The sequence below is a fragment of the Artemia franciscana genome, chromosome 11 (assembly GCF_032884065.1).
Source record: "Artemia franciscana chromosome 11, ASM3288406v1, whole genome shotgun sequence".
Classification (NCBI taxonomy): domain Eukaryota; kingdom Metazoa; phylum Arthropoda; class Branchiopoda; order Anostraca; family Artemiidae; genus Artemia; species Artemia franciscana.
Genome location: NC_088873.1, coordinates 30,458,216 through 30,474,454, shown reverse-complemented (window position 1 = coordinate 30,474,454; position 16,239 = coordinate 30,458,216). Strand labels below are relative to the sequence as shown.

General features: G+C 34.1%; 1 protein-coding gene across 6 annotated transcripts in view; it reads left to right on the top strand.

Moving 5' to 3' along the window:
• LOC136033081 (cytochrome P450 4C1-like) overlaps window positions 1-16,239 on the top strand; it is a 183,052-nt gene that overhangs the window by 141,356 nt on the left and 25,457 nt on the right. For all 6 annotated transcript variants that reach the window (XM_065713683.1, XM_065713682.1, XM_065713684.1 and 3 more), the window contains one exon: window positions 5,886-6,058. In XM_065713683.1, coding sequence (XP_065569755.1) covers window positions 5,886-6,058 — 173 coding nt within the window. The remainder of the gene's footprint in view (window positions 1-5,885; window positions 6,059-16,239) is intronic.

The following is a 16,239-nucleotide window of genomic DNA, read 5'->3' as shown; positions in this document are numbered from 1 at the left end:
AATTGCACAAGACAAACATTTGTCCTGTCCTTTCACTGGGCTAGAACGTGCCCGTTTGTTACCAGCCATAACTCTTGGAAAAATAGGCAAATTTTCAGTGGTAAGTCACGGACAAATAACAAAGCACAAAATTTAAAAACGACCTGTGTCGGGGCCCACTGAAAAAAGGCTTCACGGTTCACTTAATGTCTATAAACAACTTAAGTAAATCTCTAATATTTATTGTTCAACAGATTAATCTTGGGGGTTAATTTAATGTTCATAAAACCCACTAGTTATAATAAATTTCACAGAGCAGAATTTCACATATGTGGAGATTTTGGCATCACCGGAGAATTTTTGAATTCACCCATTACTCACCCCCTTCTTCCCTAAAATTTTTGCTATTCTTAATTTTGAACCTATGTTATGCGTTTATATCAGGATCTATTGAATTGTTTTTCAGAGCTTATTATCCGTCGTCTCTCCTGCTTTCCAAAGCAAATTATTACCGTGTTGCTATTTAGCCTTTAGCTTAATGATCATATTTTGCAGTGTAGAAATTGTGTATTATGCAATCGTATATTATGTAATACATTATACAGTTTCTAGAGAATAAGAAAGTTTGGCACATTTCTACAGCAGTTTGGACTTTGCTGTAATTATTATTATACAGGAAGGTCTTTCTTGTTTCTGAAATAGCAGAGCTTAGATTCAACTCGATTTTTTTATAAAATTAAATAAAAAAACAAGTTTTTTTAACTGAAAGTAAGGAGCGACATTAAAACTTAGAACGCACAGAAATTACTTCGTATATGAAAGAGGCTGATTCCTCATCAACGCCCCGCGCTTTACGCTAAAGTTTGACTCTTTCTCTCAATTCTTCTTTTTAAAATAGTAAAAAACTTTAGCGTAAAGAGCGGGGCGTTGATGAGGAAGCAGCCTCTTTCATATACGAAGTAATTTCTGTGCGTTCTAAGTTTTAATGTCGCTCCTTACTTTCAGTTAAAAAAACTTGTTTTTTTATTTAATTTCTGAACGTTTTTGAATCAATGCATGTTTTGATTTTGGCTCTCCGCAGAGGAATAATCAAAACGAAATTTGCATATTTTTTTTTGGCTTAATGGCTTTCTCATAATTTTGACCGAATGATTTTGAGAAAAAAAGAGCGGGGGACGAAACCTAGTTGCCCCCCGATTTTTTGGTTAATTAAAAAGGCAACTAGAACTTTTAATTTTTTACGAATCTTTTTATTGGCAAAAGATTTACGTAACTTATAAATCAGCTTACGTAAAGAACTTTTGTATTCTCATGTTTTTATTACATATATGAGGGGATTCGCCCCATCGTCAGTACCTCGCTCTTTACACTAAAGCTTAAATATTATCCCAATTCATTAAGAATGACCCCCTGAATCACAAAAGCCGTAGAATAAGTAGTTGAAATTACTGAAAATACTTTAGCGTAAAGAGCGAGGTATTAGAAGGAGGTGAGCCCCTCATATGGGTAATAATTTCTGTTTGTTTTAAATTTTATTGCTGTTCCTTACTTCCAGCTGAAAAAGCTTTTTCACTTTTATTTTTTAATTTTTTTTTTAAATAATGCTAGTAGCCTGTATCCTGCTCTCCCTTCATGGAAAATTTCTTCTCCCATTACACATTCTCTAAGAAAAGTTCCCCCAGCATATCCCCCTCTTCCCCACCCCTCCCCCAAACCAAAAAAATCCTCCTGAAAACGCCTGTATACTTCCCAATAACCATTACTATATGTAAGCACAGGTCAAAGTTTGTAACTTGTTGCCCCTCCCACGGGGACTGTGGGGGAGTAAGTCGTCCCCAAAGACATAGTTATAAGGTTTTTCGACTACGCTGAATAAAATGGCTATCTCAGAATTTTGATCCGTTGACTTTAGGAAAATAATTACCGTGGGAGGGGGCCTAGGTGCCCTCCAATTTTTTTGGTCACTTAAAAAAGGGCACTAGAACTTTTCATTTCCGTTAGAATGAGCCCTCTTGCAACATTCTAGGACAACTGGGTCGATACGATCACCCCTGGGAAAAAGAAAAAAAAAAACAAAACAAAAAAACAAATAAACACGCATCCGTGATCTGCCTTCTGGCAAAAAATGCAAAATTCCACATTTTTGTAGATAGGAGCTCGAAACTTCTACAGTAGGGTTCTCTGATACGCTGAATCTGATGGTGTGATTTTCGTTAAGACTCTATGACTTTTAGGGGGCGTTTCCCCCTATTTTCTAAAATAACGCAAATTTTCTCAGGCTCGTAACTTTTGATGGGTAAGACTAAACTTGATGAAACTTATATATTTAAAACCAGCATTAAAATGCGATTCTTTTGATGTAGCTATTGGTATCAAAGTTCCATTTTTTAGAGTTTTGGTTACTATTGAGCCGGGTCGCTCCTTACTACAGTTCGTTACCACGAACTGTTTGATAAAACTCAGTTGTTGTTCATGCTATACTGCGAATTTTGGAACTATGAATTAAGTCAGAGCTCGAGAGAAAAATTATTTCCGTAACAAATTCTGAGACCATACCATTTTTCCGTAATAAAACTTAAATTAAAAAGATGTTATCTCAGATTTAATATAAACAAATTATAAAATATGAAATGGGGAATTGCAAAGTGCCAGAGTGGAACACTTTCCTGTGGCGTGGTTTCTTTTTTACTTAGAAAAGGTACTGGATCTTTGATTTTTTTTTTCATTCGATTTAACCGTGTTTTAATAGCCTACACGTTTCTTACAATGGTTTTGTAATATCAAAAATGGTATATTCAGTTGTCATTTTTACAGTTTTCAATGTGAGTTTTCGAAACAAATCTTTGTATAGGGATGTCCCCTAGAAGTTTCCCCCTTGGGAAACTAGAAGACCTTAAGAAATGTACATACATAGGAGACCGGTAAAAGTTCAAATTTATATCTTGGCAAAAAATAAGCTCTTGATAAATACTTGCCCCTCATTAGAAATTTTTTGGTGACACTAAGAGTGCCCTCCCCCTACCTCTCCTCCTTTTTATCCGATGCTATGTAATCTTGTATGCTATTCAAAAAATGTGTTTCTGGAGAAAGAGGGAAAGTATTACCCCGTCAGAACCCATATTCCAGGCTCTGTCTAAAAATGTTCCTGGGAATGAAAGGAGATTAAACTAGTTTCTAACCCTCCCCCGAAAACGTTCTGTATTTATCTGAATTTTAATGAAAGTTGGAAATTTCAGACGTAAAAGCGCACTTTTTGAGATTACAGGCAATTTCCTCCGCCCACAATACTAAGATCCATCGGACCTCTTCCATGACAGTTGATATACAATTATACAACTAAAAATAATTTTAAAAACTTCAGTTGATTCAACTTAGTTAAATACATTTTTGTTATAGTTTTCTCAATTAGCTATCTATTTTCCAGGGACTGTGCGCCACAGTCCATCTCATAGGAATGAGTATGCCATGGCTTGAAATTGCTGTTTCTGAGCCTGGGAAGTTAAATATATGTTTATTTTTTCTATACATTTTTTTCTAGTTTAAGTCGATTGGCTATCAAAATTTTCCTTTGAAAGCGTTTTCGCCCTCTTTGGGCTAAAATATTTTAAGCTATAATTCTATTTTTTGACTGGAGTCTTCTCCCGACATTCTAGGACCATTATTTCAACACGATCACCCCTGGTAAACACAAAGAGAAATAAACAAATAAACACACCCCATCGCTATAGGTAGGGGCTTGGAATTTGAACAATGGGATCTTGGATATGCTGAATTTGATCGCGTAATTTTCAAAAAAAAACTCACTCGCCCTTTTAGTGCTTCCCCTTTTTTTTTAGCAAATCAGGTAAATTTTCTCTGGTTCATAAATTTTGGTGGATATTCTTAAACTTGATCAAACATATATTCATGGAATTATCGTAAAAAGCTGGTTTCTTTTTATGCATCAATATATACTGCTATCAAAACTGCTTTCTTTTAAAGATCCGGCTACTTTAAGCTTGAGTCACTCCTTACTTATGGTTTGTTACCCCAAGCTGTTTGATAAAAATTAGGAAATATAATGGTATATTTTCATTTCCACAGTAGAGTACAGCCTTTTCTGTAAACGAATACTAAATGAAACATGGAAAAGTCCATGAGTTGGTCTCGAAAAAGTTTTGATATGCAATGATGAAAACAAGTTTTTTTTAATAAAAACAGAAAATAAATAGCAAAGGCTAGCAAAAGCAAAAAATAAATAGAAACAATCCTGTATCAGAGGCGCCAATTGGGGGGGTCAGGGGTGGGTAAATGCCCACCCCAGATTTTCCAGGGGGGCTCAAGTTTCCACCACAAAGGGCCCTTTTCCGGCCATAATTATCCATTATGTCCAACATAATCCATTCTGTTCAAATGATTTGAACTAACTGCACGCCTATTAGCCAAAGAGTGTAATTACCTGACGATCCTTGGGGTAATTACGCTATTTGCTATTAATCATTCTAAACTTTGAAAGTAGGTTAGATTCATAATAAAAGTCTGAAGTTCTGTCAAATGCCCCATGCCCACCCCAAGATTTGGCCCAAATGGCGCCTCTGCCCTGCATATCTGCCACCTTTTTCAATTTCCCATTCCTTACGCCATTGTTGAACTAGTACTTAGCAGATAGTGTTTGAGCACCAAAAATATAACCAGTTGTGATCGCAAGTGTTTTATTTACCGATTGCGTTTCAAAACTTTCACACCAAAAATTGTACGACTTACTATCACAACCCTCTCTTGTAAAAGCCTTTGTTCTTATACTGTTCAGTAAAAAGTCTAACCATAGCTTAAAGAATAAAGGGGGAAGTGGGGGGGGAGTCCTCGTATTCGTAATGATCTGTATTCGTTTTAAGTTATGATATGCCTTCTTTACTTTCATTAAAAAAAATTACATTCATTAAGATATTTAAAGTAAAATAAAATAATGGTAAAAATAAATAAAATGGTAAATGGTAAGGTAAAAATAAAATAAAAAAATAATAAAAAAGTAAAATAATAGTTTATAAAAATATAGAATAATTAGTATTTAATTTGTTCATTAAAATGTTTAAGGAGCTCGTATCCAGAAAGAAATTTTGCATACTTTAGTCCTAATGAGAATAAAATTTGTTTTTTTTTTTGTTTTTTTCCATTTGTTTCTCGTCTGTTTTCTTTATTGGCTGGTTTTATACATCTTTGATTTGCTCCGTCTGTTTAAACTGGACCTGAAGTGGTCCTGTGAAATGGGCTCTGATTTATGTTTGTTTCGTTAACCGTCGAAATAAAGTATCCTGTTTTTTTTTCTCTGAATTTCGAATTAAATTTTGGGCCAAGTTATACTTCAATAGGGATTATAAATAAATAAATAAGTTAAGATATATTTTCCAACAAAACAACACGAATCTGAAATAAATATGATGTACTCTTCCCACAAAGGCTCCATGTCCTGTGATGGTGGGGAAAGTACAAACAGAATTTGAACACTAACTATAAAAAGTGAAGAAGAAAAAAAAGAGGGTTGGGAAAAAGGGGGTAGAAAGAGGAAGAGAGAGAGAAAGATAGAGGGAAAGTTCTAGCAGCTCACAAGAACTTGTTCTGGTCGCTCAGCAAATTTAGCAAAAACTAGACCTGCGAACAATGGCCAAAAATCAATCAGAAACTAAAAAAGTTTTTATAAGTCTTTTGAAGATGCCAAACGAGTAGCATTTTCGATTTGAATCAGGAAGGGTTTTCTCCCCTTATGAGGTCTTTTTTTTCTAATATCTGCTCCAACATCTGTAGCCTAAACATACGAGATTGTGCAAAAAAGGAAAAAAAAAGAAAGTTAAAACACAAATTGAAGGGGTAGTGTTTACACCTTTTACCTAACTAACTTTGAACCAGCTTTAAAGGAGAATTTCTTCTAGATTCTGTAAAGAATTTTTTGGATCTTTTAATTATGGCGCAGCTAAAAGGCACTGCTATCAGTGATGCCGGAATTCAAGAAGAAGTTGACACGTTCATGTTCGAAGGCCATGACACGACGGCAACTGCTATTGCTTGGTGCTTATATCTTTTGGGCCAGAATCCAGATGTTCAGGTTAGTTAGTTTGTTTTTAACATAGCTTTCAGCTCAGCAAGAAGTTAGAATAAGCAGGGAAACTAACTCAGGATTAGCAATATCTCTGATTCTGCTGTTGAATTTGCTGCTTATACCAGTTATTTCTATTTTAGAAGGATTTTCACAAGAAAGAATTAGACACCAGTTTCTGCTCGCGAATTTTTATTTTTTGTATCTAACAACATTTCACTCTTTTTTGGAAAAAGTTTTTGTTTTATTTCAATTTATTAGTGACGATTTTTAATAATAAGATCATAACTGGGGCTGATTTGCTGTTTATCTCGCTGCAGGTCATTTCTTGTCAATAGAGACCAAAGCTCTAAAAAAATGAAGTTTTCATTACAATGTATGCAACCTTAAAATCTATTATTTATCCCAATTCTATATAAGTAATGTATTAATTTTAAAGTTGCTCATTAAAAGCTATTAGTAGATGAAAATTTGCATAAATTTAGAAACAGGAATTAAATTTCCGAAAAATTTGTACAATCTTGATGGAAATTGTGCAATGAAATTTAACATGTATGAGAACCCTGAAGACACTATCTATAAAATATGAAATTACTCATTTTTCTTATGAAGCGAATGAGTATCAAGATGATTACGGTTTTAATTATTGATATCTCTTCAATAGAATGGATATACATATTCATTGGATTATAAATATATATATATATATATATATATATATATATATATATATATATATATATATATATATATATATATATATATATATATATATATATATATACTAGCTGTTGCGGTGGCGCTTCGCGCCACCCCAACACCTAGTTGGTGGGGGCGCTTCGCGCCCCCCCCCCAAGCCCCCCCGCGCGCGTAAGTCGTTACGCGCCATATTAGTTACGCGCCATTGTAGTTGTGTCCCTATGTCCCACCTGTGAATATAGATATATATATATATATATATATATATATATATATATATATATATATATATATATATATATATATATATATATATATATATATATATATATATATATATATATATATATATATATATATATATATATATATATATATATATATATATATATATATATATATATATATATATATATATATATATATATATATATATATATATATGTTTTTAACTACGTAAAACTTGCGAATATACAACATTCTTTGCTGTCCCATTGTCTGTGTATATAAATAGATTTTCAGGTTTACCGACTCTTGAACATGCAACATATAATGGTCCATGGGAAAGCAATCCGTATTCAGATCTATACCTCATGATTCTAATGATTGCCCTTGAGCTTTGTTGATGGTGATTGCTAATCGACCATTCCCTGAGTCGCCATCGTCATTTATATATCCCCCTGTGCACCCCGGCGTCCCCTTTGTAGTTATGTCCCTGTGTCCCGGTCGTCATTTATATTCCCTGTGTCCCGGTCGTCATTTGTGTCCCGGTGTTCCAGTCTGTGATTTCTCTTTGAGTGTCCCGGGCGTCATTTATATTCCTTGTGTCCCGGTGTCCCGGTCGTCATTTATATCCCCCTGTGCCCCCCGGCGTCCCCATTGTAGTTGTGTCCCTGTGTCCCGGTCGTCATTTATATTCCCTGTGTCCCGGTCGTCATTTGTATCCCGGTGTCCCGGTCTGTATATACATTCGTTTTTTAGTTTTGTTTTTCTCCTTTATTTTTTTCCTTTTTTCTTTTTTTTCTTTTTTAGTTTATTTAGATTTTTAGATTTTTTAGTTTTTTTATTAGTTTTTAGTTTTTTTGTAGTTTTTACCATTTTTTTAGTTTTTTTAGTTTTTTTTTTTTACTTATGTCCTGGTCGTCATTTATACTCCCTGTGTCCCGGTCGTCATTTGTGTCTCGGTGCTTTGTTGATTGCTAATTTATATTATATTTATATTTATATTTTTTATATTTATTAATATTTTTTTAGTTTTCTTTTTCTCTTATTTTTCAGTTTTTTCCTTTTTTTTAGTTTTTTCTTTTTTAGTTTTTAGTTTTTTTTGTTTTTTACCTTTTTTTAGTTTTTTTAGTTTTTTAAGCTTTTTTAGTTTTTTTATTAGTTTTTAGTTTTTTTTTTTAGTTTTTGCCTTTTTTTAGTTTTTTCAGTTTTTTTTAGTTTTTAGTTTTTTACCTTTTTTTAGTTTTTTTTAGTTTTTTAGCTTTTTTAGTTTTTTTTCTTTTTAGTTTTTTTTGTAGTTTTTACCTTTTTTAGTTTTTTTTCTTCTTTTGTATTAGTGTGAAATAATTCAGACGTCATATGCGGACAAACACGACGTCACTCGACAGACCTGGTCGTCATTTATACTCCTGGTCGTCTTTTATATACCAGGAAGACTTATGTCCTGGTCGTCATTTATACTCCCTGTGTCCCGGTCGTCATTTGTGTCTCGGTGCTTTGTTGATTGCTAATTTATATTATATTTATATTTATATTTTTTATATTTATTAATATTTTTTTAGTTTTCTTTTTCTCTTATTTTTCAGTTTTTTCCTTTTTTTTAGTTTTTTCTTTTTTAGTTTTTAGTTTTTTTTTGTTTTTTACCTTTTTTTAGTTTTTTTAGTTTTTTAAGCTTTTTTAGTTTTTTTATTAGTTTTTAGCTTTTTAGCTAAAAAGCTTAGTTTTTTAGCTTTTTTAGTTTTTTTTTAGTTTTTGCCTTTTTTTAGTTTTTTCAGTTTTTTTTAGTTTTTAGTTTTTTACCTTTTTTTAGTTTTTTTTAGTTTTTTAGCTTTTTTAGTTTTTTTTCTTTTTAGTTTTTTTTGTAGTTTTTACCTTTTTTAGTTTTTTTTCTTCTTTTGTATTAGTGTGAAATAATTCAGACGTCATATGCGGACAAACACGACGTCACTCGACAGACAGACAGACAGACATAACCCACAAACAACTTATTTTTATATATATTTATTCATATTTTTTTAGTTTTCTTTTTCTCTTTTATTTTTCAGTTTTTTCCTTTTTTTTTAGTTTTTTTCTTTTTTAGTTTTTAGTTTTTTTTTAGTTTTTTACCTTTTTTTAGTTTTTTTTAGTTTTTTTAGTTTTTTAGCTTTTTTAGTTTTTTATTAGTTTTTATTTTTTTTGTAGTTTTTGCCTTTTTTTATTTTTTTCAGTTTTTTTTTAGTTATTAGATTTTTACCTTTTTTTAGTTTTTTTTAGTTTTTTAGCTTTTTTAGTTTTTTTCTTTTTAGTTTTTTTTGTAGTTTTTACCTTTTTTAGTTTTTTTCTTCTTTTGCATTAGTGTGAAATAATTCAGACGTCATATGCGGACAAACATGACGTCACCTGATCCACAGATCCACACACAGACAACTTATTTTTATATATATAGATATATATATATATATATATATATATATATATATATATATATATATATATATATATATATATATATATATATATATATATATATATATATATATATATATATATATCTATATATATAAAAATAAGTTGTCTGTCTGTGGATCAGGTGACGTCATGTTTCTGTGTTGACTGACGTCATGAAATTAGTTGTCGTCATTTTTGCTTTGACGGTGACGTCATTCAAGATATTTAAGACATATGTTCACGTAGAAATCTATTAATGTTTAAGTTTACAATGACTGATGAACTTACCATGGCAAAAGCCGATGAAGATGCTCAAAGAGTCTATGCCAAAAAACCTGCTGCTGATAGAGAAAGTCAGAAACGAAAGCGTGCCGAGGAATCAAAAGAACAGCAAGGAAACAGGCTTGAGGCTGATAGAGAAAGAAAGAACAGAAAGCGTGTCGAGGAATCAAAAGAACAGCAAGGAAACAGGCTTGAGGCTGATAGAGAAAGAAAGAACAGAAAGCGTGCCGAGGAATCAAAAGAACAGCAAGGAAACAGGCTTGAGGCTGATAGAGAAAAAAAGAACAGAAAGCGTGCCGAGGAACTACCAGAGCAACGCGGAAGCAGACTTGCTGCTAAAAGAGAAAGTGAAAAAAGAAGGCGTGCCGAGGAATTACAAGAACAGCAAGAAATCAGGCTTGCTGCTGATAGAGAAAGTAAGAAAAGAAAGCCTGCCGAGGAATCACAAGAACAGCAAGAAATCAGGCTTGCTGCTGATAGAGAAAGTAAGAAAAGAAAGCGTGCCGAGGAATCAGAGCAACCTGAAAGTTATCGCCTGGCATTCAGGTACAACCCAGTCGATGATTATAGCTTGAGTAGATGTGTTCAAATCGGGACAATGTCTAAAATTTGTCCCTATTGCAAGGCCTTGAAATTCAATGGTGAAACAATGGGAATGTGTTGCGCCTCAGGAAAAGTTAAACTTCCTCCATTGGCTGCACCACCAGAGCCATTGAAGACGAATGAATGCTTGCCTGAAAAATTCTAATTTATGGGCACACGTAAAAATATTAAAATTAACTACAAATATGCGTGTCCGATTGCAAAACGATGACTCTGGTCAAACATTTTCAGATCAATTGCTGACAATTGGAAACGGAAAGCTCCCAGTAGACTCAATTTCAGGACGTATACAACTACCTGCTGATTTCTGTAATTTAGTGACGTCCAAAAATGAATTGATTGAAAAAGTATTTCCGAATATTCTAAAAAATTATAAAAATAATAAATGGCTAAGTGAAAGAGCGATTCTCGCACCCAAAAATATAGACGTCCACGAAATCAACAATATTGTTTTGACCAAGATTCGAGGCCAGGCAGTCCTTTACAAGTCAGTCGACACAGTTTTGGAACCAAATGAAGCGGTTAATTATCCATCTGAATTTTTAAATTCCATAGATCTTTCAGGGTTTCCACCACACATGCTACAACTAAAAATAGGCGTACCAATAATACTTTTAAGAAATATAAACCCACCAAAGCTTTGCAATGGCACTCGACTTGCCGTAAAAAAAAAAACAATGGAAAACCTAATAGAGGCCACAATCTTGACAGGGCCTTTTGAGGGTGAGGCTGTTCTTATTCCTCGCATTCCCATGATTCCAACGGATCTGCCTTTTCAATTTAAAAGATTGCAATTCCCAATTCGATTAGCATTTGCAATCACCATTAACAAAGCTCAAGGTCAATCATTAGAAAAATGTGGTATAGATCTTAATACTGATTGTTTTTCCCATGGACAATTGTACGTTGCATGTTCGAGGGTCGGTAAACCTGACAATCTATTTATATGCAGCGACAATTGGACAGCGAAGAATGTTGTATATTCGCAAGTTTTACGCAGTTAATTTGTATTGTATCTATCTATCTATCTATCTATATAAAAACGAGATGTGTGTATGCATGTTTGTTTGTTTGTAAAAAGAGCGTTTGCATATGATGTCATTATTAGTACATACGGCTTTGTATATGCAGAGACAATGGGAAAGCCAAGAATGTTGTATATTCGCAATTTTTACGTAATTTAATTCCTGCAGACGAAATGAAACCTAATAGAGGCCACAATCTTGACAGGGCCTTATGAGGGTGAGGCTGTTCTTATTCCTCGCATTCCCATGATTCCAACGGATCTGCTTTTTCAATTTAAAAGATTGCAATTCCCAATTCGATTAGTATTTGCAATCACCATTAACAAAGCTCAAGGTCAATCATTAGAAAAATGTGGTATAGATCTTAATACTGATTGTTTTTCCCATGGACAATTGTACGTTGCATGTTCGAGGGTCGGTAAACCTGACAATGTATTTATATGCAGCGACAATTGGACAGCGAAGAATGTTGTATATTCGCAAGTTTTACGCAGTTAATTTGTATTGTATCTATCTATCTATCTATCTCTCTATATAAAAACGAGTTGTGTGGTTGCATGTTTGTTTGTTTGTAAAAAGAGAGTTTGCATATGACGTCATTATTAGTACATACGGCTTTGTATATGCACAGACAATGGGAAAGCCAAGAATGTTGTTTATTCGCAATTTTTACGTAGTTTGAAACACATATATAAATCTATCTATATTCACGGGTGGGACAAAGGGACACAACTACAGTGGCGCATAACTAATATGGCGCGTAACGACTTACGCGCGCGGGGGGGCTTGGGGGGGCGCGAAGCGCCCCACCAACTAGGTGTTGGGGTTGCGCGAAGCACCACCCCAACAGCTAGTATATCTATATATATAAAAATAAGTTGTCTGTCTGTGGATCTGTCAGGTGACGTCATGTTTATGTGTCGACTGACGTCATGTTTTCGACTGACGAAATTACAGACCGGGACATCGGGACACAAATGAACTACAAAAAAAACTAAAAAGAAAAAAAACTAAAAACTAATAAAAAACTAAAAAAGCTAAAAAGCTAAAAAAAACTAAAAAAGAAAATAAAATGAAAAAGGAAAAAAAATGAAAAATAAAGTAGAAAAACAAAACTAAAAAAAAGAAAAAAAAACTAAAAACAGGTAAAAAACTAAAACCTAAAAAAAGACCAATTCAAAAATGAATGTATATACAGACCGGGACACAAATGACGACCGGGACACCGGGACTTGACGACCGGGACACAGGGACACAACTACAACAGGGACGCCGGGGGGCTCAGGGGGATATATAAATGAAGATGGCGACACAGGGAATCGTCGATTAGCAATCACCATCAACAAAGCTCAAGGGCAATCATTAGAATCATGAGGTATAGATCTGAATACGGATTGTTTTCCCATGGACCATTATATGTTGCATGTTCAAGAGTCGTTAAACCTGACATTCTATTTATATGCACAGACAATGGGAAGAGCGACTGCTCAAACACAAGGGCAGTTGAATTGGAATATGCAGTACTTTTGAAGCACTATAATATTTTACCGTAAAGAACAAGGGGTTGAGGCTGAGCAGCCTCATCATGTATGGAAATTTCCATTTGTTCTAAGTTGTAAAGTTGCTCTTTATTTTCATTTGAAAAAAACTGCTTTATTTATTTAGTAGCAATTAGTAGCTAGGGCCAGAGGTGCTAGTTGCCAAAATGTTCAGGTGAGGGATAATGGAGTCTACCCAATCGCTGATAATTTTTGCAAACTAATTTGGTCGGTATTGCTATTAAAATTACGTCCATATTTTGTTTCTTTTATTGTCAAATACAGATCTTCTTTCATTGATTTTACTTCATATATTTCATCGGTCAATTTACCTAAAAAAAACAACGAACAAACATGTGAGCCAGTAAAATAGGGTTGTTTTGTGCCATTATTTTGCCTACTCAATAACAAACATCAAAAACCAGAAGAACAATATGGAATACTTTTCACAAGACAGTGGAAATCTACTTTGAATGAATACTTCGGCCCTATGTCCTAGGGCCGTCCTCAGCAAAACATAAATAAATAGAAGAAGAACAATTAACAAAAATATACTATCAATAGAACTCAACTGAAAATTTTTAAAACAGTCCCAGCATCCTTACTTCAGCGATTATCAACCAGGACTGATAAATAAAGTGAGATAAAACTAGACAATTCATTGAAATGGAAGAAGAAAAACATGTTTTAAGTGCTAATCTTGCTTCTTTGGCAGCTGACCTAAAAGGTCTATTTGTGACTGGTTCTGTGTTAATGTCTACTGGTTGAGAGCATTTAGTGAATATTCCCCCAAGTACATACTTAAGGAAATATTATTATTAATCTTAAGCCTGACTTCAATTCAATTGACCTGATTTTAATAGTCTAATTTAAGTCTGATTTCAATTGACCCCTCTTTGGCGTGTAACTGCGGTTTTACCTTTGCCGGAATTTAGAAAATTCATGATTTTGAAATTATTGGTAAATTCAGCACACAGATTATTTTGTGTGTAGATTTTTTGAAGATTTGTAGAGATTTTTGGAATGTAAATTATGTTTGAAAGATTATCGGGATTCTCACATGGTAAACTGCCATTGATTTTACGGGAGTCTTAAAATTTTTTTAAAAAAAAATTCATTTTAGCTCTTATTGTATGTTATTGTAAATTTTTCTTCTTCTATGTACTTATGTTTTGCCGAGGACGGCCCTTGGACATAGAGCCAAAATATTCATTCAAATTAGATTTCCACTGTCTTACAAAAAGAATTCTCTATTGTTCTTCTTGCTTTTAATGTTTTTGACGAAAGAACAGTGTGGTCTTCGTCACTATTTACCTACTCAATTTTTATCTCCGATTGGCTGAAAACATTGAGAGCGTCCTTGTATACGTGAATCCCCTGGCTAGGACTTTTGTTGCCAGTTTGAAAGGTTTGAGCCCAAACGGATAGATACTCCATTTTTTGTTGCTTCACAACCAAACCACGTGTGGCAGATTTACTGCAACTCCTTACAGGACGCTGGCACCAGAAATCTAGTTAATGTAAATAAAAGGTGCTTTAAAACCGAATGACTGGAGGCTTTATTTTATTTTCCTTCTTCATTTAGTTTTCTTTCTTTATTTTTTTTTATGTGTATTTATTTTTGATCGGGTCTATCATAGCATTGTTAGAAAACCTATCATAACTACTACTACTACTACTACTAATAACTCACTGCATCACAAAGCCGCCTGAGGCCAACACAGCTACGCACGCTCCACCTCCAACCTAATCTATTCAAGGCCTCCCTCTTTATACCTTCCCAGGAAGTTCCCATTTCCTTTAAATCTTTATTTATGACATCCTGCCACCCCGGACGAGAACGACCTGCTTTCCGTGTAGCCCCAGTTGGTTGGCCAAAAAGGACAATCTTCGGCAATCTGTCATCCTTCATCCGCTGAACGTGGCCTAGCAATCTCTATCTTTCTTTCACTGTAGCCCTAGAAAGCGGGATTGAACCACTTTTTTCGTACAACCTACTGTTTGAAATACGGTCAGTTAGCCAGGTACCCAGAACAATATGTAGGCAATTTATCTGGAAACTAGTCAAAATTTTAGGCCCAGAATTCAGAAATTGTATTTCCGCTAGTTTCAAGGCCTTACATTTGCATTTCTCAGATTTGATTTCGCAACTATGAAAGAGAACCCTTCAAGTTTCTTATTTTATAGTTTTGGCAAATTGTCCGAGAGAATCTAGATTTAGCCTTTAGTATACAAATGATATGTAGCTTTCTGTATGATGGATGCCAATATGATCGAACAAACATATATAAGCTATATTGAGTTCTCAGTTTGGTTGAAATTCCATCATATATGTTAGCCGTAGAAAAAAATTCAAGAGGCCAGGGATCTTGAGCCACCAACTGAAATAGTTGCTGCGTTTAGACTGGGTTCCATATAGAAAAAATAAGCACATAATATTCTAGTTTTTCCAAAGATGTTCCTTTATGAATAACAAGTATTTTCTAAATCCAAAAATGTTAGTCCCATCTCCCTTCCGGCTGGCACCCATAATGTAGATTGTTTGCAAAAATCTTTAAACAAAAAAGAAAAAAAAACAGTGGGCGTTAGCACAATCAGTGTAAACTAGGAACATTAAGTTTCGCTATTGGTAAATTTTATAACCCATAAAAAGTGATAATGTTTCAGTTACAAGGTTTGCTTTTCGTATGCAGTCTTTTTTCTTTTGAAGTCACGATTTAAACATAAAATCAATTAATGCGAATAATTTTATCCGTATTTACATGGAAAATAAGTAAGTTGCTAATTATTTCCTGTTAAAAAGTCTATTTTTCTTCAATTTCTTCTATGCAGCGAATCCTCCCCTACTTTAACATTTACAAATATAAAAGAAGTTTAAAGAATTACAAAGCGAAATTTTGCATATGACTGTGGTGGTCTCCTCTGAGGGCTGATCAATCGACGGACTGAAGAAATATGTAATAGATATGCCATACCTCTATCAAGGAGGCACACTCGTGCCTCTATAAAGAGGCGACCCACGACAATGTTAAGCGATCTTCGGTTCCAGTAGTCGCAGAGGGATGGGGAGGGATGCATTTCGTAGCCCGTTCTCCAACTAAGAAACCTGCAAAATTTCATCCCCCTCCAATTTTTCCTTCATGGGGAAAATCTGGCCGAAAGTTTCGACCCGTCAACCCCAGCCCCCCTTTAACGTTGTCCGATCGGGCTGAAATTCACAAGTTAAGGTCCCCTAGGGCCCAGGAGCTTATCCGCGAAATTAGGAGCTCGATCTGATAACTCCTTCCCTGTTTTCCAGAAACCACGCATAGCCACTTAAAATTCATTTTCTTTTTTTTTCTAGACGCCTACAGGTCACATCCGACATCGGATCTGGGTGTACGAAGACTCATTC